At 42.1% G+C, this 25,579-nt stretch overlaps 3 protein-coding genes across 3 annotated transcripts in view; 2 read left to right on the top strand and 1 right to left on the bottom strand. All coding sequences in view use genetic code 11, as the record gives it.

The window, feature by feature from the left end:
• Window positions 1–905: 905 nt before the first annotated feature.
• On the top strand, window positions 906–16,689 carry EGR_07320 (C2 domain-containing protein 3; the record flags this gene model as incomplete). Its single annotated transcript, XM_024496569.1, has 27 exons — window positions 906–921; window positions 1,739–2,110; window positions 3,162–3,270; window positions 3,319–3,395; window positions 3,721–3,869; window positions 4,063–4,337; window positions 4,507–4,729; window positions 5,236–5,395; window positions 5,777–5,956; window positions 6,138–6,309; window positions 6,386–6,764; window positions 6,834–7,091; window positions 8,046–8,375; window positions 8,444–8,614; window positions 8,945–9,245; window positions 9,411–9,551; window positions 9,991–10,287; window positions 10,639–10,918; window positions 11,501–11,900; window positions 12,248–12,461; window positions 12,771–13,136; window positions 13,211–13,434; window positions 13,845–13,978; window positions 14,217–14,460; window positions 15,082–15,287; window positions 16,008–16,188; window positions 16,633–16,689. 27 exons carry the CDS (start codon window positions 906–908, stop codon window positions 16,687–16,689), a joined length of 5,916 nt encoding a protein of 1,971 aa, XP_024349045.1.
• A 687-nt stretch (window positions 16,690–17,376) lies between these two features.
• Window positions 17,377–19,901, top strand: EGR_07319 (hypothetical protein; the record flags this gene model as incomplete). Its single annotated transcript, XM_024496568.1, has 5 exons — window positions 17,377–17,628; window positions 18,356–18,641; window positions 18,695–18,777; window positions 18,859–19,379; window positions 19,418–19,901. The coding sequence occupies 5 exons, from the start codon at window positions 17,377–17,379 to the stop codon at window positions 19,899–19,901; spliced, it is 1,626 nt and encodes a 541-aa protein (XP_024349044.1).
• Window positions 19,902–21,651: 1,750 nt separating this feature from the next.
• EGR_07318 (hypothetical protein) overlaps window positions 21,652–25,579 on the bottom strand; it is a gene marked incomplete at both ends in the record, with an annotated part of 4,307 nt that continues 379 nt past the window's right edge. Inside the window, 3 exons of the mRNA XM_024496567.1 lie at window positions 21,652–21,671; window positions 23,330–23,878; window positions 24,127–24,293. Of these exons, the coding sequence (XP_024349043.1) occupies window positions 21,652–21,671; window positions 23,330–23,878; window positions 24,127–24,293 (736 nt within the window). The remainder of the gene's footprint in view (window positions 21,672–23,329; window positions 23,879–24,126; window positions 24,294–25,579) is intronic.

Below are 25,579 nucleotides of genomic sequence, written 5' to 3'. Positions count from 1 at the left end.
ATTTAAAAGCAAAAGGCAGCGAACAGATAAGTGCAGATCGTAAAAAAAGCTTTTTTAAACACCTCAGGCTTCATTTACTTTTGGATTTGTTCTTTCAGTATTGGGTAAAACAAAACAAACCGATAAGGTAGGCGCCTTTTGCCAATATATTTGATCTTAAAAAACTAATGATACAAGTTTGTTCCAACACAGATTCCATCAATGACAACCCCTTCTTCTACTTAAAGTACTGTTTAGTATTCCTCATTTTTTTTCACTCTTCATAATTTGGTAAGTCTGGATGGCGAAAGGCATGCCGTAGTAAATAAACCGAATTCTGTAATTAAGTTCTTAGGATCTGCACGATATTAGGCAAGATATTTGCTTCAATCCGGAATCAGTGGAGGCAAAATAGTTGAGCTTCGCAGAAGGGTTTCATTACAAAAGCATTCGACTACATACTGCAACACATATTTAAAGAGGGCTTTACGCTTTACTTAGTGAAGCAGCTGCTACATCAAATTTGGTGACTGGTAACCGTCATTTGATGGGACATTTAGGGTTTATTTCTTCTCCCGCCTCTAAATTAACATTCTTTACTTGTGGTTTGACTAGTTCAGTTAAATTGCAGCACTAGGGCCATAAATTTTGTTTTTGACCCCATTACCAACATTTGATTTTACCTGTGGACGGGTTTTCCCAATCTAGTTAGCGATATAACACAAATATTTGGGAAATGCGGGACAAAAAAACATAGGCCAACTCACTATTTTACGACCTTCAAGTAAATTTGTTTTTACAACTTCGTAAATACTCGTTGAAGTGGATACCGTCGGAAAACCCGCTTAAATTTTTGTCTACATGTTAAATAAAAAATAAACACGTATCTGGATAAATTTCAGCTCCTCGTGTCTAAAAACGCCGAAATGGTCTTTGCTACTGGTAACTAAAACCTTATTCTCTTTGCTACTTTATATTATCTGCACTCCATCCAACAATACAAATGTTTTTGTGCCGGCGTTGCTACTGGATACGGCCCACGTTTTGATTATATGATTTCTAAACCGAGACTTATTTCATAGACCACTTTCCTCAAATTGTTTTCACGAGTAACGCTTAGATTTACTTACAATTTCGCTGCACAAAGCGTTTTCTGACCCCTATTTTTACTCTTCTATCAATACATTTCAGCTGCGTGAGTTCTACTTGTCGACTTCTTTCCCCCGCATTTGTCTTCAACAGTTTTTGAGAATTTGTCTCGGTAAAATTAGTACGGCGATACCTATTTTCGTGCTCACATAGATATTTTGCTATTACTCTTTGCTTAAATCGGTGCCAATGCTTAGACGCGAATGGCTTAGTCTACCTTCTATTCTTCAAAAGGAAGCCCAACTAGATAACTCGGGTTTATTTTGACCACCAAAGTGAAGATTCTTATTTGTACAATCTGTTTACTTCCCTTTAGGTTTTCACTCCCATAGTTTTTCTAAATTATTGGTGGTTTTTATTTGTCGTCCTTTTACTTGAGCATGTAGGAAATATAACAAAGGTTCTTGAAGAATCAACTGATTTTTTTTCAAAAAGGCGATGCACCATTTATTTGCTTTTATTTGTGCTTTTCATCCAATTTATGCAACGCATCGCTTACTGAATCATGATTGCTTCAATTAGTATCAATTAAGAAAAAACATTCCCTATTGCTCTATTAAAAGAGAAGTGGATATTTTGGTTGCTACAAGGGCTTTTTTTATTATCTTAGGTAGCTTCTTAAAAAAGTTGCAGTCCGTCATTCGTCAATCATATTCATTACATTCCCCTAGCATTATGCAACAACCATTGGGACGTCCAGTCAACGCCAAAACTTCCCTTCCCCCGGGCATTCCCGGTTCACCCTTCGCCTACCTGCTGCTGCAAGTAACGCTATTTCGTAACACCACACGTCGATCTCTGCCTCTTAAGCACCTAGCAGTTCGAGTTGTCTGGTGGGGTGAGGATAGTTCCGATGGAGCTGCACTTCTCTTGCGTCCACGTATTGCTCAGCACCCTGGCTCTCAGAAGGAGACACAAGTTCGCAGCCACACGCGATACCCTGTGTGTGTGCCTCTGCACAAAATGCACAGTTATCTGGAAGGTTAATAACACCTTCTTTGCACTCAATTTGGTACTGAATGAATAATAGCAAGGTCTTAAGTCGTAAGTAGTCTGACCAGAATTCATTATGCGACTACTACCTCGTATGTTAAGGCGTTACAAGAAAGTTGGTCCGCGAATTTGTTAATGATTTCTCAAAAAAAACTGCAGTTATTTCTAGCATGATCAGAGCTGCATACTGCCAGCATAGGGGTCGAAGTGTGGGCAAGTAAAAGGAACACTTCATGAAATTTACAATTTAAGCTATCCTGAAAGACATTGCAAAGCGCGTAAGTATACAGACATCAGAATCATGGTGGCTGAAGGCTTTGACGGTCTGCCGGTAGCAAAGCTTGAGAATCGTTTGTTAGTTCCTGCGTCGTTTGTGGCTTACTGTGGGGGTACGATACCTCGTTCTGTTTTGTCGGCATTGCGGAAATAAAGAGATGTATCATAATCGTCTGAGGATCATGAAGGCCTAATAAAGGGCAATTTTTGTATTGTTATGGACGCTTTGGAATCTGCAGTCGATTTATTTTAGCTTTATTAGTCATATTCTCCGCTAGTGAAATGCAATGTAAAGGTTTCTTTAGTATACCCATAACATTTTGCAGGAACCCGTCCGAAATATCTGGATAATATGAACTTTTATTTCCTTTTCCATTACCATTTTACTGATGCCTAGTGACCTTTTTTGGGTAATTTTAACTAATTACAACACAATGAGGCATAAAAAACACTTATTTAATCTGGTTATGGCAGAATTTGTCATGTCCATTTGTCTTTGTACTGACAAAGTTAGGTATGGGAAATTGTTAAAAGTAGATGCGATTCCAATGGCCTTCCTGTGTATTATTTACAGGTCCGTTTATAGAAGCTACTTCTCCCTTCTACCATTATAGTCAGGACCACAGTTTTCTTGTGGTGAAGTCACTAATGAAGTAACAAATTTATCTCCGAAGCGGGTGATATTATCAGAGACGTTTACAGATCGTTTGCGAGTGAATGTATGAAGAGGCGCATGCAATGGCGTTTCACTGCTGTTTATTTAGATATGGGTTGCCTTTTCCTTGACGTTGTTGATGAATCAAACGGAGCAATTATAGGTCGAGGGAAGGTGGACAATCTTGAACGGCTGACACCTCGAAATCCAATTAAAAGGTGAGTTCAGGTTAGATGTTTTGCCCTAATTATCCTTGCTTTTTGTAGTGTTGTGGCTGTAGCGAATGCTAGAGGCTCAAAAATAGGTGAACTGACTGTCAGTCTGTCCTACGAGCTACTACAAGGTGAGATTGTTGTGTTTCTTTCTGATGACAAGGTAAAGCGATTTGTTCATTGCGTTCACTCTGTTCAGTTATGCAATTCGGCTATTAGCTCATGCATTTGAGTCTAGTAACAAATTTACTCAAATAATTTAAGCAGTATGCACAATTTATAACTTTTACCGCCAATTAATATAATATCATCCAGGTAACCTATTTTTAATCCCATAACAGTGAAGTGTTATTCGATAAATGGCAGTTTTTAATGTGATTTAACTAAACTACCAATGCTAAAGGATCTTTTTTTTGCCTATTTTGAGCCTTCTTGCTTCTTTCTGACTTTGCGTAGTCACTCAGTCTCACGGTATCCGCAAGAAGCACCAAAGTCTGCCCCGAGTGACTGCTATGTCTCTGAAACGCCTTCAATCGGCAGTTCCCCAAACCTCCATTTCGAATCCGGCAATTAATGTGCTTGACACCGAAGATCACAATTTCGAGGTATACTTTCGTAATTTAAAAGAAATACGAGGCTATGAATACCACACTGATATTCATCATACTAAATATGCTTACAATATTGTATAAAACTACACCGGAATTCGTCTTAAATTTGACTTTCTGTGCTTTTAAACCGATGGCATTGTAAAAATACTGACAGGTTAAATCTAACATACTTCTTTATCGAACATAGGCAGAGCCACTTTTCCGGATACCCACGTTGGATGGCACTGACGAAACAAGGGTTCAAAACACTGGTTTGGGTAAAGACACCGAAGTAAAAACCGCTCTGTTTGTGGAGGAGAACGATGAATTCGGCCTCGGTATGGAGGAGGTGTTAGTACGTATCCAATCAGCCCTCGAAGAAAGTCGTCGAATTCGTCAGCAGGTCTTGGGTGAAATTAACACTGAGGCTGAGCGGATGGATGAAACACTTATTACAAAGCCTGATTCTCCCGACATTCATCAGTAGGTGTAAATAACAATATCATAATGGAATCGTACGCACCTCAAAGCTTTACTTACTCCTTTATGCCAGATAGAAGCAATTAAAATTTGGGTTGCAATCAGACGCCATATTCTTTTTATTTGTGATATATAGGTAGTGGTTATTAAAACATTTCCCTAATTTAAACAGATCCAATGAAGATGAAGAACTTGGGGTGGAGAAAAAAAGCGACTTCACTATAAATCAGGCAGAAACGCAACTAGGTTCTACAATGAGTTCTCCACCTACGGAAATGCACTTCGGCTTGCTTGATGATGTAAACGGTCTTTTTGACGATGACTGTTGGGGCGCTTGTACAGACACAGATCTGGAAAGGGATGTCGTTATTGACAACGCTCTTTTTCCTCGTCACGTAAGTTTACTCTTTAAGATATCATATCTTCTCTGTAGTACAATAAAGGCAATTATGATGACTAGCTTAAAGTGCAGCAATTTGTTAACTTAAGGTTGATAATCTTTTGATAAAACTAAAACTAACTTCACTTTTGACCCATACTAAGGATGCATTGACCATTAAAATCATGAGTTGTTTTCTTGAACTGGTTCCTGTTTTTTGAAGAAATAGAAGCTGGCACAAAAAATGTCATAATTTGATATAAATGTATTACAGTAAATGCTTCAATGAAGTAGGGTAAATTCATGTTACAACAAGTATGTCAGGACTCCCAGATTTTCATGGAAACGATCCATCTAAGAAACTAATTTGACATTCGATCATAGTACCAGGGTAATTTTCTACCTTGTGCGGTAACGCTTCACGAGGAAAGCGTTTACCCACAATCCATAACTATGCAAAACCCTGTGCTATACAAGGTGAACTTCAACATGTCAAGCCGTAAGCAGTCCTCTTTGTTACAGAATGTAGCCACACAGTCTGAAGCCAATGTCAGCAACGAAGTTGAAGACCTTGACAACGTGGACAGGTCAGGTGGAGAGGTTGTCAAACAGACAAAAAAGTCAACTGTCGAAAATTCACCCTCACTACCTCCGAAGAGTGCAGCACTAGATCCACCTTGTGGTAAATTGTTTTTCACGAAGAAAACTTTACTAATTCTAGCTGTAGGCTGATCAAACAAACTTCACTCACGCCACCACTACACTTTGTTATAGGCTACCACGGACTGATTGAAATTTTATTAAAATATATGTTAACAGTATTTTTAGCATTTAGTCGTACTGACTTCTCCTTTCAATGAAATCTGGATCAAACTGATTTACCGCCTTGTAATTATATTTTGCTAGTTTTCGGCAAAATTTGGATGGTAATTACACCGACAAGTGATCACATTGGCTGGCTTAAATGATGGCGATAGCTTTTGACATGATACAGCATTATGCTACTCAATACGTATTCAGCATAACAAATACCATAGATTATATTTCATGTACCTTCATATAGACTCTCCTCTAAGTGCAGTTCGTCTTACCTTCCGTCGGTTGACCTTTCCTATGCAAATGTGGAATGCGATGGGCACAGTCATGACAGCGCTGGCCGCTAAGGAAAGAAAAAAATCCTCCCACCTTGCAAATCAACATCAGCGACAGTTGCAGCATGTCAGTAACATGAAGGGAGATGAAGGTAGTCTCAATTCTAGTGTCCATGCATACAAGATTGGATACGTAATTTTATCTTCATTTTTTGAGAGATAAAATTGAGGTAATGACCATGAGATGCTCTGGTGTTCACTTACTTTAGGAAATGAAACCCTATCTAACTTGCCTGCTTTTTTGGATTTGATTTTATTGGTCTGATATTTTAGATCGGAGGCCTCTGCAACGTCGAATCATGCTGGCGAATCAACAGCAGAAGCCACGATTCATGGATGGTGCTGGAGGAGTAATTAGGCTGAAAGATGGTTTGCAGAGGTCCAAAACTGGTCGAATTGTACAAAAAAGATCTACTGATAAGTCGCCAATCAAAGGGATGTCCATGTGGGCTACCTCTTAGGTTTCAGTGTCCTGTTTTACAACTTCATATCTATCTTGTGTCTTTTCATTTCTTTACTAGTCAAGCGGCAAAGGCTCCCAGTAACAAATCCTGGGATTTGTATCTAGAAATACTGGTTCCTACCGATCTGGTTGATGAGGAATCAAACACGGGTTTGTCTTTTCAACCCCTGATAGAAGATCTGACCCTCTGGTGCCAACGTATTCATCTTTGCCGAGGCATTTCCAAGCATTCTGCTCCTAATTTCCCTTCCACTTCCACGTCTAGTGCCCCCGTGGTCATCATCGTTCCACAGCGTGGTATGAATGGAGATAACTCACTACCACCGGAGGCTCTCGTTTTGTCCTCCAATCAAAATGATAATCTTGAAATTCTTCCAATCCGTTTGCAAATTTTTTGCAAACCTCCGCTTGTAACGCCTAATGGTCCAATAATTATGGTAGGTGTTAGTTGTCTGTTCTTAGGTTAATCTAACCGCTTAGATTATGACATTTTTCTTAAAACCTAGCTCGTTGGCAGCATCGAATTACCCTTCCATGCACTCATCTCCTCCCTCTACCACACCTCGCCTTCTAATCCTTCCGAACCGCCGAAGGCTTCACCAAAGACTCTTCGGGTGTGCATCGATTTTGCAGAACCAGTGAGGCAGCTTCTGTTAGAATTATTGGGAGAAGGGGATTCGGTGAATCTGTTGAAGAACTCCTTCGGTTTCATAAATGTAGAACCAATTTGGGCGACGTCAGTCAATAGTTCGATACCGCAGGTGGTGAGTAGTGAAACTTGAATTCCCCTTGAAGACATTTTTCGGGGGCACCAGTCTGTAGAGAGCTTTAATACTGGTGCGGGGAAGGGACTGAGGCTAATACCACGTAGTCAATGAGGGAAAACCAAGTTTATGCATCTTTCTTGTCTTGTTTTGAGCGCCGTCCTCTGTGTTCACGGGACGGCTACCATTCTGCATCAGCTCTCACCCTGAGATGTAATGGAAGTGGAATCAACTGAGACATGAAACAAAAATAAAATAAGACGTTTTTGTCTCAGCGAGAAGACTTTCTTGTTAAACGATAGCGATGCTTTCTTCAGAATCCGATGTCGTTAATGTTTTACACTGAAGGGGGATTTATTCGGAAGGTAGTGCCTAAGGTTGAGTGATTTTCTGCAACGGATGCATTTTTTATGTTAATTGCGTTCAGGAAGATGATCTGCTTTCATAAAAAGATTGAGTGCCTCATAAAGAGTTTTTTTCCTCAAACTACATATTTGCCGTTTCATCGCGACCCAGCCGAATATCTGAAGTATATCAAATTTTGTTATTCCCTTGTGCAGCAAATATTTTATGCATTTATTTGGCATAAAATAACTGGTCCTTGGTCGTTGTTGGTTGTGATTCAAAACTTAAAAGTTGGCATTTAACAAAAGTGAAAACGACTTGTGGTGCTTCCGGAATGACTCCTCGCGGATTCGGTCGTCTACAGCTGGTGTCCTTCGTCTGTAAAGTTGTACCATAGCATCTATCCCATGATGGTAAAATGTAATAGAAACGGAAGAAATTTCACACAATTTGCATTAGCAAAATTCATCTTCCTTTTTTAACACGCAATGGATGATTTAAAGACGTGATGATATTTTTTGAATTTCTCTTTGGAATTCCTTCACAAGCTTCTGTCCCAAGTTATTAGACCGGAGAGGTCGTATAACAGGGCTACCGTTCTCCATACAGGTACAGAAAACCAGTCCCATGCAGGAAAACTTGCTTAATCAAGGAGATTCCTTACCATCTACGAACCTGAAAGACGCCACACCTCCCAGTCCCTTTCAACTCGATGTTCTACTAAACGTTCGCGAAGCACGCGATCTCCATTCGCCCCAATCAAACGGTCGTCTGCAGCACTCCTTCCTCGTCATACGAATTCCGTGGTGCAGTGAAGAGACTCTCGTAGACCAGCGAATTGTCTACAAGACCAAACGCTTTCACTCCGCTATTTCGTGGGGCTCTGGGGCCACACCTGCCTTCCACTTCGGGCTCAGGGCTTCTGCTTTACTTTCAGAGGTGAGGCACAAGTGTATCTGACTTCTTCTATTGAGCAAATTTGTTTGTATAACCGTTGATTCCCGTAGGATCAGATGGTTCGCTTATCAAAGGCCTTCATCGCTGTTGAGGTGTGGGAACGACACACGGGTTGTGGAGCGGAGAGGGATGAGATTATTGGTCTGGCCAAGGTCATGACCTTGGGGCTTGCCTCGCTTTACCCATTGAATGTGTCCTCGAAGAGAGTAACCGAGTCTCGCGTAAGTTTGAAGCTAAGTAAACTAATGATAAATGATGTGAGTTTAGTGTTTGATAGTTTGGGTGATACTGCATATAGCTAAGCATCTCGTCGTCGATGCTATTGGAATTTGCTCGCGTTTTTTTTTCTCCCCCTCAAAGAAACTCGAATGTTTTGAGATTATTTATGCTCTTTCAAGATATTTTAACTCTTCTTTTAATGACAAAGGTATCATTCTCCGTGGACGTTGAAGATCCAATTTTTTTTAACTCTTTATGGAACGTATGAACGAGGTGAAATTTGTAAAGAATGTATACTTTAACTATCAACTGCTGATTCTCCCTCACTGCAGGTTCCCCTCCTTCAAGAAGAGGCCTGGCTCCAAGTGGCTTCGCCTTCAACGGGTCAGGTTTGTGGTCAGTTACGGACTCGATTTTCCGCTGGAACAGCCAATCAAATCTCTGTCTTGCTTGAGGTTGATCGAGAAACTGCAGTGGCAGGATGTACCGATTGGCGGTGCATTGATTTCATTCGATGGAAAGAGCCCAGTATCATAAGTGGTAGTCGTGACTCCTGTTGTTATTCGCGTCAGTCACATGGCAACGAGGAATATGATTGCGCATCAAGCCTTGAGGAACTGATTAGCATTTCTGGTGAGGAATACGCTCTAGCACCTATCCTTGTGCTGTTTATTTCTAGCGATTGTAGTTTAGTACACAAATATACTGAAATAATATGAGTAGTAAAAAGTGCGGGAATAATGGAATTGATTCGTAAAAACGAAATAAAAAACGAATTTAATCTCTTTTTTTGCTCAGTTAAGCACTCCCTGGACATAAGCCTACTCTCGCTGACAGATTTTCGTCCAAGTTTGTCGGAGAGCCTGCAGAAGGAGTTAGGAGCTGATATGTTTCTATTCAACGACTGCGATTGTTTCATCCAATATATGATCCCTAGTGGTAAGTCTCCTTGCTGTATTAGGTAGGATGAATGTTGCTTTCAAATATTAGCAATTAACGGAAAGTAGGATTCCTAAAGTGTCAGCACAATTTTTTTATCTAGTGTCATATTTGAAGAGGTATTGGCCTCAATTGTATTTAAAAACATTTTGTGGTGGATTATTTGTTAGCTACGTCTGTGTTTGTATTTTTTTGACTTTGACAGTAAACACACACACTAGTACTAGTAAGCTTTGGCTTTATTATCAACCGTCACCCATTTTTACTATTATGAACCTGAAGAAGTGATCTTCGGTACCATACTGCGGTGAGTGGATGGCACACGTTAAGACGTTCACAAAATCAGAGTTGTAAGAAATACTAAAAGTTAGAGCCATTCACTGTACAAGTTCTTGGAAATTTGTGTAACACAAACCATGAGCTTTATTTTGCCCTCTAGATCTGGAGACAAATTCCTCAATATTTCGTAGTCCCCTTCGACCACTACAACCACTTCTTCAACCCACAGACATCCGTCAGTCTCCTCTGTCTAAAGATGTAGAAAAGTATCGAAAGAGTTCAAATGACGAGAAGCCTACGAGGGACGTGCATAGTGGAGTTGAAGTGGAGTGGAAAGAAGGTTCCTTACACGAATCCCACTCCCACACCTTCGTCATTGAGGCGAGCAGTGAGAAGAATATCTTAAACAGCGCTAACCGTCTGGACAGTCTCGCTTTTCTCGTCTGGCTGGGGCGAGGTACCCAAAGTGTTGTAGTGAGATAACTAATGTGTTTGGCTTCTTTTAAAATAGTAGTACATTTTATTGAATAGATGTTTTACTTGGATGACGTACAATAACATCCTCTTCGATCTTCCTTTTTTGGGGGTGCTTAAACACTACCCATAAACTTAGAAAGACATAACGATTGTAAAGATTGAATTATCAGGTCTTATTCTAGACGCCAATTTTGTATTTGTCTCCCATTGTCGTATTCTGGTGTGTTGAAATGGTCTATGGAATGGGGGCAACTGCGGTGTGACAAATTCTCACTGCAGTGTATTCACTAAACTACTCGCATGAATTATTACCGATTTTGCCATTTTCTAGGAACGAAATCATCAGAAAGCGGAATTCCCTTTGAATTTTGGCTGCGCCTCTACTCTCCAAAGCTACGAGATATATGCGTTGCTCGTGGAGTGCTTCCATGGGACCTCCTGGAACATCATATCATGCCACCTCCTATAATTCCTTCTTCCATTAAGAGCCTAAAGAAACTCGACGATTTCTTACCAGAATGGAGTCGAGATCTTTCTCGGCACTCGTTATCGCTCTTCGATGTCCTTTCCAATAAGCTTTCGGCGCGTCTCTTTCTCAATATTGTATACAGGTACAAAAGTTTTGCACGCATACTCATTAAAATACTAAGATTGCCTAAAAATATGCTGCAAAAATTCTGACTCAAATCATGCAGATAAGTGAGTTATCTTTAAAAAATGTAGAAAGGCGTACAAGCCTTTGTGTAAACGCGAAAAGACCAGAAAAGCTAATGGTGCTAAAAAGTTCTGTATCATATGGATGTTCCTCCTGGTGCTCTCTGCTCTATTCTAAAATGATCAGGTGTGTGGTTATCACTTGCAGTTATCTAGTCACATTTAGCTACAGTAGTGTGCTTGTGAACTCCTTCTTGCAAAACATTTCGTGTGGATGTATTTGTCACTATTATCGGAGTTGGCTAGACAACACTTCATAACGGTTGTACATCCTTATGCAAACATATCGTCTTTGAAGTAGAGGCATTTTAATAACAACAAAGAATTGGTGGTAAGATTGCACTTCATAATGGTTTGTCGCATTTCAACTTTCGTCAATCAGTACTGGATAACTCTCTAACATCTTCGAAACGATCATCTTGTTGAATTCCGTATCGTCGAAGTCGACTGATGTGATAATAATGCATCTTCTATTTTAGGCTCAAAACCACCATTCGGCACCTTTCAGGTACAATTATCAATGATCCTGGCGAAAGCAGAGCCACTTGTGTTCTCTGTCATCCGCGCGCAGCACTCCATCTTGCCCCTTCTACCGCGCGCCCAGGCATCCATCTTCACGTCAATCTCCTCGCCTTGTCAGGTCTGAAAGCAGCCGCTTCTGGCCTAGGTGGAACTGCGCGCCTCCAACTGCGAATGCATTGCCTCCTCCTTCTCCCCCCCGCCAAATGTTTGCATCATGCTAATCCGCCTCGTCTTCTGGCTACAACGGTGTCCAAAACACCACTCACCGCGTTTCATGCAAGTCAGGAAGAACTGAAGATGCGGTTGGATGTGTTGCTTCCACTAGGATGGACATATACAACGTCTTCCTCTCATGAGGTTAGCTTTGGTAGGATAATTTTCCAACGTCTTCGTTAACGCACAGAAATGGGGAAAGTTGATCACCACAGCTTAAACGACCTCTTATTCTAGCATAGTACAAATTGTCATTGGCTTTTTGAAAATTCAGTTGCTACCTAAAATTTTCAAAGTGCACTTTTAGGCAAAGGTAGATCAAACTACTATTAACCGTAACACTAAAGCGCCAGTTACTAATTACATCCTTGCTAATAGTTTTCCATCGTTCAAATTCCATATATCTAATTTCTGTTAGGATGTGATGATATCTGTTATAAGAGCGAAAAATGCATATTTAGAGCATGTTTTATAAACCTGCTTTAATTCAGTGCCTGCCGCCTCATAAGAATGCGGGAGGGAAGGAAAATTTCACAAACTTTTCACTCGCCGAGGCGCTAGCTTACGGTCGGATGGAGATGGCTGACAGAGAGGCATGGCTTTGTGGACGCGTTAAGCGACCCTGTCTGGTGATCCAACTGGATGTCTGGGAAATGGAAGATGTAGATGATTCCAACCTCATCGAAGATCAACTCACCTTCTGGAGTGCGTACACTCCCGTCAATTATTACATATCCAATTCCCTCAAATAATCAAATACCCAGTTTTGTCTTTTCTGGTATTTTACATTAGCTTTTACTACTTCAAATAGGGGTGTTGAAGCGCGATTGATGTTTTTATGTTAGAGCTATTTTTGTGAAACTAAGACAGGATAGGTCAGGGATTCGAATGACGTTTACGTGATTTTTCTAGACCTCGTATTTCATTGGCTAGCTAGGCGATTATTAAACAGCACCAATTGATTAAATGAGCAACTTTATATAAAATAATCCTTTACCTCTAATTTTAACGCAGACATCAACTACGACATTGAAAGTGATATGAAAATGGGTTTGGCTGGTAACTTCTTTCCACTAGCCAGCTGTCGGGTGCCTCTAAGTGATCTTCTCTTCTCAGGTGTTTTAACACCTCGCTGGTTCACTCTTCTTCAAACTCCCTCATCACCATCCAGATTACCAGAACCGGTTCGTCGTTACCATTTGGCGGGTGCTTTTGAATTGTCTGCAAGTCTTGGGGCAGTATCGACACGAAGGAAGGTTCTTGAAGAGGTAGTTTCACAGGCTTCGCCGATGGCTCTTCAGTCTCTGCATTCTCTGGGGTTCGATCTGGCTGTTGGATCTGTTTCAAGGATCTGTTTAAGCCCAAAGAGTGCTGGAATGAGTGAGTAAATTTGATATCAAATATTAAGCTAACCGAGCGTCTAAATACATGAAAATGTTCCTCCTCCTTTGCAGACGACGAAAAACGCCAGCTCGCTCTCTACTTCTCGGCGGCTCATCTACCCACAGAAGAGTCGCTTTTAAGTCCAGACGAGCTGGAAACCTGTGAAGAACGCGGACTGCAAGGATACTTCTTCGCACGTGCCGTGATGGACTCCGACTTCCAGATGTCCAATAGCCATCCACTCCCACGAAGCTCCAATAAGTTGGCAGGCAATGGTGATAGAGGTGTTGTGATGGTATATGTGCTTGATTTTGTCTAGTTGATACTCGATTTTTGCGTCACTAAAAGACAATTCTTCTTCTAACATTCTTTCAAATCACACTGCAGCTTTTATTTCAAGGAATGCTGCCATATCAGTATTAAGTGGCCCGTTATTCTCACAATAGGACCTGCGTTGCCACCGAAACCTTTCCAAAAGTGGATCCAGCCTCCACTACTTTAGGTTTGGAATGACAACGCAGTAATTAGTTTTTCATTTCCTCAGCTATTTTACATAAATGCTATCTAAAGATTTGAAGATAAGGGTTGGTTATATCACCGTAAATAGCAATGAAGTACTGGCATAATGAATATGGCACTCAAAAGGCACGAAAATCCTTCCAAATCGCGCTTTTTTCATCACGTCTTTCATTCTGCCTATTTTAGTTCCAAGATTGCCTCACTTTCCGTGCTTCAATTACACCTCGATCTAAAAATGCGGTCTTGGAAGTGCAGATTTGGGCTAAATGGCTCTCAAGGAAAGATTCTTCGCCTCGTGCTAACTCTTTTGACACAATCGGGTCAGTGTTTCCATTAATTCTTGCTTGTTTGCCTGAATGAGTTAAGTAAATTATACATATACACCGAAAGATTTTAAAATTTGAATGGTCCGTAGTAGCCACCCCTAGCCTTTGCCTAATCCAGCACCATTTTCTTGAGTAAAGAGACCCCATTATGATCTAATGGGGAGAGGTTTTGTTCAATTATGGAAGTGCCTTTTGTCCTTCAATAAAGCTTACCTAAAACTGATTCTTTTAGAGTTCCAGCTCCACGTTTTCTGGGGTCCCTACAACTACCCCTCTTCGAACTCCTGAGAAGTGAAACATCTAAGGACCTTCCAGAAGCTTTCCACTGGTCATTCCTCCGAGATGACTCATCGTGGGATTTGACGTCAAATCATGATCGCTTTCCTGTCTATCCATTGTTTCAGCCTTCTGTGGATAACTTGAATGACAACTGGATTGCAGTCAAAATTTACAGTTCTCCCTTAGCGACCACAAAGGTGGATGTGCTTGTTTAAATTATTTCATTAGATTTTTCAAGAATTATTGATTTGGTCCGTCGATGGGTTTTTACATTCAATTTACTAGACGAATTTGTTTTAAGTGAGGAATGTTTAATGACTAATTATGTGGTGTTTGGTGGAACAATTTGAATATAGTTGTATCGAGTGGTCAAATAAGTTCTTCCGGTGTTAGGCACAACTCCCTGCAATGACAATTTAAACATCTAAGAACCCATAGATGGTACGGCAGACTATTTTGCTGGCCACTATTTTCCCCCTACTGGAGCCTGCCACGATTCGAACTAGTCTGCTTTGCGAATTTTGGATCCCTATTTCCCATCTTTACAAATGCATCATCATTTTATATCCAACTGATAATTTTTTTCTCAATTTTGTGCAACTTCTTTCCAATTTAAAAAAAATTCACTCATACTTTATTGGCTTATTCTTGTTAATACCTCCTTTGGTAATGAGTAATTCCCTGACTGACAAGTTTATTGGAGAGCTCCTATAAATCCCTACCTACTACGTTGTAAAACAAATAATAGTAAAGGATTACAAAAAGTGTATGATTTTGGCCATTCGCTTGCTTAACAGTACGACTTCTTACACTGACAGGAAGAACTGATGCATGACTTCAAAATCTCACGAGTTGGCACAATCACAGAACGCGGTGCTCTCGTCTGGTTTTCCGACGCTCAAGCTAACAAAAATCTGCCCGTTTTGTACAGCACTGTTGACAGAGATGCGTCTCCTACGAAAGTGGAATCGTTTCCAGCCTACGTACATCTGGAGCGCGCAAATAGACTCGTATCCGATGCCACGTGAGTACAATTTTGGTGGAGGACGTCAGCGAATCATTGTTATAGACGGTGACCACGATAAGGCGATTTGAATGCCCGTAGAACGCAGAGTTTTGATAAGATTTTAATTTTTTGGAAGGATTTACTTTTATATTGAAGTACAATGAATTTGCGAGCTCATAAATCCAGACCCTTTACCTTGACTGCTTTATGGGCCTCCGATTTTTCAAGGCCAATCTCAGTCAGGCAGTGGATAAGCAAAAACATAACGCGAGAAATCCTTTACGTGAAGCTTCTTGAGTTGCTCGACTGCGATATTTTGAAGATGGATAATGACTCGTCATTGCCAAGAGATTCGGGCCACTGTAAATAAATCCAAAGGTTTCGAAAACTTGGTGGATAAGCCAGCACCGAAAAGGCACTTATCTGCTCTAAACTTGTCCTTTGTTGCTCCGTCTCGAATGGGTGAGAAAAAAAAATGAAATTGCTTCTTATCCTTACTCAGTAAGTATATTCTGCAATGCAGCTGAGGGCTGTTGTTAGGCTGCATAGCTTTCTTAGCACTACTGAATCGGTTGCAGCGCAGTGGACATCCATCCAAGGCATCTGTTTGGCTGCAATACCATCACATTGAGATTTTCATGATCGGAACCCATCCCATCAGTACGGAGACCGAATCGTGTATTTGATCAGGGTAAATAATCTACTGCTGCAAAAATAATCCTTTTAATTCGGCTTTAGACGACTCGATCGCTCGAGTGTGGAGACCTTTGCGACTTTTGTGGTGGCTGATGAAAACCGTGTGGAGATGGGTGCACAACGCGTGGTTGTGACACCCCTAGCAAGCCACCGTGCCTCACCTGTCTGGAATTACCGCCGTTATGTCCGCCTGCCTCTTGCCCTTACCACCACAGGGTCACAGGTCCGTTTTCCATGAATTTTGCCTGATTACTTTTAAATGATGCGGAATGCCAGTTCTAAGAATCACTTGCCAAATATGTAATCGTGTCTATTATCTTCCCTGCTGGCTTATGGAGCTTTGTGTACTGAAAATAACAAAAAGCACTCGTTTGCGAATCACAAAACGATGTGTCCATTTCGATTATTCTTTCCCCTTTATGTACATAAATTCATTCATTTTTTTTTCACATCAGTTGTTGAATGGTTAATTTGTATTCCCGTTTATTAATGTCTTTGAGAGTGGATCGTCTTAGGTCCTACTGTTTCACCAATAAATTTTAATTATTTCGGTGACAGTTATTTCCCCCTAATACGCTTGCTATCTGGGTCTCGGAGGGAAGATTTATCGCCACACCACAGATGCTTTGTAGCCAAAAATGTGACCTCACTCGCATTTATTTTCCAGTCTAAGTTAAATGTGACCCCAAAAAAAGCATATTCTGCTTCCATCTTGGTGGCCTAAATCTGTCCGTAACACGGGGCCTGCTGCACCCATCGCCCATTAATCTGATAAGGATTGAATGTCACCTCTGTTTGACGTGTGACTTCAGATAAGAAAATCGACGCAAACGTGTTAAAATTGTCTTTTTTTGCAGGTTTCTCCATCATGTCATCGTGCAAAAACTCCAACACTATCGCCTCATTCGCAAAACAAATATTGCATGCTACATTTGGCCTGATCAAAGTCGAGATACTTACTTTCCTTCCCATAACGCGTAAATACACCGTTTGACGGTTTCAGCACCGGTGAAAAAATGTCCCTAACACGTAGTTGAGTAAAAGTGCTCACCGTTACAAGAGAATAGCATCCAGGTGTTGGAAAATTTACCCATGATACTCATACAATTACCAAGAAGAAAGTCGATTTTTGAGCCTTTTGTCTTGCTCACTTGAAGTTCTTTATTTTGAGGCGCAAATAGTCTTGAATCCAGTATTTTTTCTCCAACGCACCTCTTAATGACAAAAGAAGGTAGCCACAGAAAGCTTGTCACCGTGTTCGATGGTTCGAAATCGTTGCAGGGGAATAGTAAAGTAGCTTAACATGCACGTATCTTGATGGGAAGTATTCTCTACCATTCAGGGTTTTGTAGTGGACTTTTGGGAGAAAAGCCAAGGTGAAGCGCATCCACTACACCTGGGCACCGCGACGATGCAGCTCTCTACACTTATCCTGCCTCGCGCTGCTTCTTCCTCAGCCACCAATACCGCAATGGAGAAGGCTGGTGTCGGGCTGGAATTTGTGCGTGGATGGTACGAGATCCTTGACCAACAGGGTACCTCCAGGGGTCAGGTTCTCATGGCTGTCTATCCACTGGCGGAGAATGAAGAGAATCCGCACGTCACAAGACTCTGTCCACGTTTGGAGGCTCTGCTTGAACCTGGTAGTGCTGTGCGATTTCAGGTGGGTTTCGTGCAGTTATTATATTTGTTCGAGCATCTCGACGATCACTAACACCCGACATTAATGTCGAGGTCGTTGTTCTTCTGTGGAACGATGGAGAGGACTGATGAAAATATTTGCGCCCGTTAGGGTCTCACTCCTTCACTGGTCTCCATAATAGTGAAGCGCCAAATGCATCTCTTCCTTAAATTTGTTATTCGGACACCAAACAGACGTTACATTCTTGCACTCCCAAATACAACTTTTGTGAGGAGAATGCAAACTCTGCCTAATTTTCGAATATTTTTTGTGATTGTGAATTAGCAGAAAGCTTAGAAAATTCATAAAGCGTCTTTTGCGAATTTATGCTCAAGTAAGCTGTGCTCCCCCCCAGTCGAGTCGCATTTTCTTTTGCTGGTTCCTATGTTTGCCTGTTAAAGGAGATACCAGTTGGTGCACCACCCATTCACCGCCGTAAATCGCCCAAGTTTGACTCTATACCTGCACTCACAGTCTCTCCGCCGTCCTCCGAAAAACGAGCTTCCCCTTCCAACTCATCGCAGAAGTTAACTGGTTTGAGAGAGGTTGAACAGGGCCAACCCATAGCTAGCACGTCTTCCCTCCTCACCGCGCTTCAGTGAGTTGACACATTTTGAACTATGAACACAAAGCATACAATCGCTTACTCTGTTGTCCTTTACAAAGGTCAAGATTGGACGAACTGGACGTTCAGAATGCTCGTTTTAAGCAGAAACTCTTAGAACTTTCTAATGAGCCTCGTGAGGTGGAGGCAACTCAAGCTGAATCTCCACGCTCAGAACGACCTGGTAAGGGATGTAAGATGCACAAAGTCTCCCCCGATCCATCCCAAAATGAACAGAAAGAGGAGATCCTTCCCCCCTCTCCTTATCGCACTCAGTATAGCTCCACCACTGATAACTTCCTCTTCCTTTGTGGGACCGGTGACAACAACTCCAAGATTCGAACCGCCTCTTCAGCTTCAAGCATCACATCTAAATCGGATTCTTCTGATGGTAATTTATTCTCTCCTAGTCCACAATCCATGTATTCTAAGGAATGATTCTAGACGAAGAAGAAGACGAGCAAGCAGAGGTGCTGATAATTGAAGGCGACAGCATGGATGAGTGCGAAGAAATAGAAGAGGACAGTGTAAGTGAACCTGAAAATCAACCCACCTTCTCTGAAAATGGTTAGTCAAAGCACTTTCTTGAAATGCCATAGTTTTATCAGAACTACTGGTTTTTTTTTCACCTTCTCCATGTAGATAGTAGTGAACAAAAGGAAACGGGGGCTAGGCAGCATAAAATCATGGATCAAGAATGCACAGAGACCGGACACCTTCCACTGCCGCGTACTTCAACATCCAAGTTGCCAGGAAAGGAAGCGTACGACGATGACCGAACAAGCCTTGCTTCCTCCTCCTCTGCGTCTACAATCGCCTCACTCGGTACCCAACTACTACTGAAGGAGCATCTCGGTGAGCCAACTGGAAGTAAGTTATTTAGCAAAAATGTCCAATCCACGGCACAAAAGGAGGGAAACGACTGTCCTTCCACGTGGTCGGCATCAAGTACAGACGTGGAAGAATATCTGCAGCGTTTCCGGCAAGATTTGACAGATCAACCGAAGTTTCCAACGATAATGCCTAGTCCAAGGAAATTAGTAATTTCCGAGGAAGAAGCTGAGACTCTAACCTCTCTTCAAACTCATGCCTGCATCGCCCGTACAATATCAACGAGAAGCACAGAAGAGTAAGTGATAGACTGTAATTGCCTCACCCCTCTTCTAGCCGAAGAACTGAAGCTGATGTAGAGTCCGCAGAATACGACGAACCAACAGGAGTTGGTGATCTGTTGGACGAGGATTCCGCATCGGATAGTGCAACCATCTCGATGAAACCACCCAGAAAATTTATGCCCAATTGTTCAGATGATGCACCATGGAGGGATGCCAACGCTCCTGTTTCACACTGTCACCTGCAAGCCCTCAAACTAGCTCGGAAGGCGGCGGAGTCCGTAAGGCTTCAAAAGCCTCCCAGAGTGAACTCGCCATCACGCCTCTTGGGTCAAGAATTTATCGAGGTGAGGAAAATCTCGTGCAACATTGAAATACCAGAACTCTGTGGACTGGGTATAACTACCTCGTCTGACACACTCTCTAGGATCCAATTCGTCAACGAATCCACGCAAATTTATCTTCCCTGGTTCGGAAGACCATTTCTACAACAGGTGATCGTTTGCAGCGGTCAGAAGCTACGGCGGCAGCAATTTTAAAGTCGACGTCTCAGGAGGACACAACGATGGCATCCACGTCGACTTCTCAGCTCTCTTCCTCCGCCACTGCGGTCCAACTTTCGTCCCGTTCACTGGCTCGAGCAGCGCGTATATTTGAGATGAAACTGTGATGTCATCTTATGCTGCCTTTCAGTTCCTCTATCTGTAACCCAGACTTAACCAATGGTGGTGGAGGTGGTGTAGTGGTGTGAAAATTCATTTTTTTAAACAAAAAGATGCAGAATAAATTGTCAATCACGGTAATAACAAAATACGAGGGTAGTTTTTTGTGCCAATTGGGGACTTTTGAGATTAGCAAGAAGTCAAACCCATTTATAGGAGCCAAAATTGCAGTTTTCCAGTACATGTAAAACTAACGCTGATGTGGGATTTGCTAATACGGTTTTGACCCTTTTGGAATAACCCGCTTAAAGTCGTCTTAGTATGTGATTGTAAAATGCGAATCCTCCTAGTCATGTTTCCCATTTCACCAAAATGAAGGGGGGGGGGGGGGCTTTCGGGTGTCGATTAACCGTTTAAAGTGCTAAATGTCCTCAAAAATGGCTGCTGACGGTACTGATATGCCTTACTTTGACCGGGCATCCAACCAACGTTTTCTGCTTGAAGTCTTCTGAAAGTCCAACCTGCAGTTCGACCTTGGCCTAAATGGCTTGCATATAGGTCTGCTAAAGCCGCAATTGCGACAGATTCGAAACGGTTGTGATGAAACCACGCAACAAAATCAAGAAAATTGGTTGGTTAAAGTTGACATGATTATGCAATAATGGGACGACAAAAAGCAAAAAATCCTGTAAGGGAAACAATGGTCTAACTGCCCTGTTCAGATTTCCGCTTAGAAACATGCTAGCAGAGGGCAGATTTGATTTCATCTTGGGACGAATAAGCTTCATCCGGGAATGGTCAGTAGCCCCCAACATTTTACAGATCTATGAATTAGAAAAGGGCTAGTAATTACGATGACGGAGACACATGGTAAGCTGCAGGGAATATTCTGAGTGGAAAGTGCAAATAAATGCTGTGGGGCATGGCCATCGAGCGATTACCGGTTTGACTCAAACCACTTTCTGGTCCAACCACGACCTCGGGCAAGTTTTTGCTGTTTGTGAAGAAAGAGCGATAGCGAAAACCCGTATACATTAACCAAAGCAAACTACAATTAACTAGATATTTTTATATTGGGGCACAGGCCCAAATCTTAATAACCAGTGCAATCCCAACTTTTACAACCCCTGGTGGGTGTTGCTCGGCTGAGAGATGAATCACGAACAACGAAAAAGAGTTCTTCATTCGTAAATACACGTGCTTATTTCGAGGGCATTCTAAATATGGATGGCATGAAAGTACGGGCTAGCAAAGCGCAGGCTGGTTCGCAAGTCCATCGCTTACTGAGTTCAAATCAGCATATACCGAGAAAAATCACACCTTTTGATAAGCTTAAGGTAAATTCGCGAAATGAAAAACATTTTTATAAGTAGTTTATAACTAATAAAGGTGCAGTGTGCAGAAGCAAGTACACTTCTCAGCGCCCATCTTACCCTAGACTAATGTAGCGTCCCGAGACTTCCCTGAAGACGAACGAAGACATAGTACTCGGGCAGAATATATATACTCAGCACGGAGAAGGTATTTGGGCTACTGGCATAGCCCAAAGGCCGGCCTGCCTGGCACGGTGCTAAGATCAACCCAAAAGTGGCTCCTCGCCAATACCGATGGATAAACAACCATCACATTACATTAACACTTTTATATCTTTAAAAGGAAACAAACAAAATAAAAATTTTGCCATCTGATGTGCAACTTTTGGGACAACGTAAACAATTTGTATTTCGGCCGCATTTCTAGACTTCCTTACCTAGGTTTTATCCTTATCACACCCACCATCAAAATTTACGTCAACATATCCAAGAGAGCCTCTTGATTTCGCAATACTTTTTACATAACGCGAAGATTAGCCGCGCTGCAAGTGGTAGTAAATGTAACACATAGAAACCTCTCCGACGTCGGAAGAAGCCACTATACTAGAACAGAAGATACACATTCTACATCCAGAAGGCATTAGTACTACTGGGATGGTCAGAAGGCCAGCCTGCCCTGCGAGGTAGTCAGGCCAAGTGACTCTTACCACAATCGACCACTAAACCAAAATCTATCTGCCCAACACTACTTCCTAGAGCTGCTTATAGGCAACAAATCATTTATTTAACTGCTGTTCACCGGGTCGGTTGAGGTGCATAAACGTGTACTGTTTTGCAGAAGACTTATAGGTTAACTTCACTCTCGACCTTCATAAAACGGGGCTGATTAAGGTCATTTATAATGGTAATCTCCTTAACTTGAACAAGGGTCAGGGAGTGTGCATTGTTTACCCTCTTCTGCTTTAAGGAATTTTGAAGACTTCTTCGTTACATCTTACGTCAGAACTGTTCATAAGCCTTCTCGTGTTTGTAGTAGGCACTCTGGAACACTATCGATTGCTACTCCTGTGTTTTGTAAGAAAATAAGGGGAGGTATTCTAAATTTACGATCTGTGAGCATCTTGAGCGGTGAAACACCGACCGATGTATGGACATCCAAGGCTTAAATCCGTCTTTTGATTGCGCATCCGCAGCGAAAGGATTCAATAGTCGAATGAGAGTGCGATTCGTACTTTTCACCTGTCCATTACCGTGAGGGTCTTTAGGGTGCGGAAGGTCTTGCATAGCTCGGTAAAGAGTCGACTGCCAGAATTAGAGTCTTGATTGATATACACCGATTCGGGCACTCCAGGTTGACATGTCTTTGCCGATTGAAAAAACTAAGGCTACTGTCCCAGAGTCTCGTGTCTTCATGGGTTCTACCCCAGCTACTTTCGTGAAGTAGTCTGCCATAACATAAATACATCGGTTCTTCCTCTTGGTGGGTGATAGAGGGTCCATGATGCCAATACCCACCCTTACTCTAAGGTATCCAGTGGGTACAGGTTGCAAAGGTGCAATCAGCACGAGGCGAGACCTCTTGAAAGTGCTGCAGGTGAAGTATGTTCGGCAGAAATTAAATGCGACTGGGGCGAGCAAAAGCTACCAGTACCTTTTGCTCGAGGCATCTACCGTCTTCTTTTTACCCACGTGCCGCAGTTGTTCATACAACTCCTGGATAACTATTTGTACATATGAACCTGGAATCGCAAGGCGCTTAGGAATCGTGACGCCTCGGTACGGTAAAAGCTCATCCTCTGGAGAGAGTTCTGATCATCCTTGACATTTTCTTCTGGTAGTCTTGATCGACTAGGTCATCCCCCCTCCGCTGTCATTATAAGAGGATGCAGAGTCTCCCGTATGCCAGAGTCTTGTCGGGATTGGGACTCTACGCGCCCCTCCAACAGCGTTTCTTAAGACCGCTCTACAATATGGTACCCGCTACATCATCACCTGTTTCAGCCGCGACTGATCTACGATACAAAGCATCTGCACTACAGTGAGCATTTCCTTTTCTGCACTGTATTGTGAAATCATACTGTTGCACTTCCAAGTACCAGGGTTCAACAGAACGGTTCAGCTCTTTAAGCATTTTCAACTGAGTCAGCCAACTATACTCTTCCTCGCCATGGGGTAATGTCTGTAATGTCTCATCATTGTAAAAATAGCGAATAGACAACTCTGTCGCACTACTTTGTCTCAGTCTTTTGCTGAGTCTGGGGCCCGCGTCGTCCATGACTTGCTCTCTTTCCTTCTTTGTTTCTTTGTGTGAGTACACACCCACAACTGCATCACCAGCTTCAGCATGCAATGCAAACGGTGGAGAGTTCGATTCGAAGTTGGACAACACTGCAGTCCGTGCGGAGCAGAGCATTCGTTTTGGTTCCTTTAATGCTTCATTATGATCTTTCTCTTGCATAAAATTGTTTGCCTTATTTTTGGTCAAATTACGCAGAGAGCTTACGATCTCTGCAGAACCTTCAACAAAACGTCTGTAGTAACCTGCCAATCTTTGGAAATTGCTAAGTTCCGACTGGATGGTTGGTGTTGGCTAGATCCTCACCTGTTTTTACGGTCTTCGCTAACTGCCATCCCATCCGAGGAGGCAATGTACACCAAGAGGTTGGGCCAACGCAACAGAAAACGGCATTTCTTTGGGTTAGGGGCCTGCCCCTGTGTCTTGCAGGTAGTCCAACACTGGCCTCAGATCGGCATTATGCTCTCAAATACGAGAATGTCAACAAGATTACCGAAGAAGTGAAAGGGTTGGTTACTAATATGAAACGAATGAAGGGCAAAATAACCGGTATAACCTCCTCCTTTCATCACAGTACTACGTCGATAACCACCATTTGCATTGCTGTTGCTGCCCTCACCAACACCATCAACAAAAAATTTCGTTAAACAACCTGTTAGACTGCGGCGAATTAAACAGTCTCATGACTCCTACAATCTGTATAAAACGGTGGAGTGGGAAAAAATACAAATAGTCGCTTAAAATATACCGACCTCATAAGCCTAAGTCGGATTTCTGCTTGGATTGCATCGCAGTCGCATTTAACGTAGGGGATTAGCAGAGCTTTTGGCAAAGCCAATGGTCCTGTTAAAGTTGATATGGATGTGGATGCTGTTACAAGGTTTCCCAATGCGGTCGCGCCCTTTGGCCTCCCGTTTTGTTGCTGATGCGCTTGTTGTTGTTAAGCTCTTTCAAACGCACCACGATCTTTGGAATGATTGGCTTCGCCGAGGAACTTTCGCACAATGCAATGGGCGACGAATGACCCGAATGAGTCTCTCTCTCTGAGCCGATGAACGGGATCCGAACCCACACAAAGCGTAACAACTGAAGATATTTTGTAGACAATTGATTGAGTTTTGAGGCTTATTCAAAATTAGGCAATAAACGGATGCTACGAATACCTCTTTTTGTAATGTATGCATGACCCACTCAAATTGGTAGCACGACACACCCCGAAGAACCAAAAAGGACTTATCAGTGAAAAAGATATGTAGTGGCATTTTGATGATCTTTCCCTTCTCCCGCCCGCGAACCTTCAGGCCGATAATTCAATGTTCCTGTATGTGGGAAGGTATTTGATGCCAACGTCACCGATACATCCCAACAAGTAAATCTTATCCGTAGCTCCGCGCTATCTGTGGGCTGCGTTTGGAAAGGGCAAATGCACCGACGATTATCTCCTACATGTCTTGAATTCACCATTTGTGCTGTAAATGAGAATGCAACATTTAAGTTCCGTTGAGTTTTCTTCAGAAGTAGGCAGATGAATGTTAAACGCATTTCAAACTATTGCGACTACTCATAAATAGTTAGCTATCTTAAAATCTCAACAGCAACTTTCGTCCTTAATGGTAGCAGTGTTAACAACAGAATCATACTGCATCCATGCATGCCTTGCTAAAACAAGTCAAATATTACCAAAAAGGCACTTTCGACTTCAATTTCGAAACGAAAGAAACTAATGTGGACTAAGGACACCTAGTTTTTAAGCCGCGTTGGAGCCGAATATTTCGTATTGCCGATAATGTGTTTCGTTACAGGATGACTTTCGCAGTCGTATCGGAATCGAAAGTAGCTGGCTTTTGCAAGTGAGAATAAAGCGCATTCGCCTCGTTACATACTCCCGAGGGACCGTATCTGAAAAAGAAAGTGTTCGAAACTTCACTAATTAGATTCACAACATG

Source organism: Echinococcus granulosus (genome assembly GCF_000524195.1).
Source record: "Echinococcus granulosus chromosome Unknown EG_S00074, whole genome shotgun sequence".
Lineage (NCBI taxonomy): Eukaryota > Metazoa > Platyhelminthes > Cestoda > Cyclophyllidea > Taeniidae > Echinococcus > Echinococcus granulosus.
The sequence above is the reverse complement of the archived record's forward strand: the minus strand, read 5'-3'. Positions and strand labels throughout refer to the sequence as shown.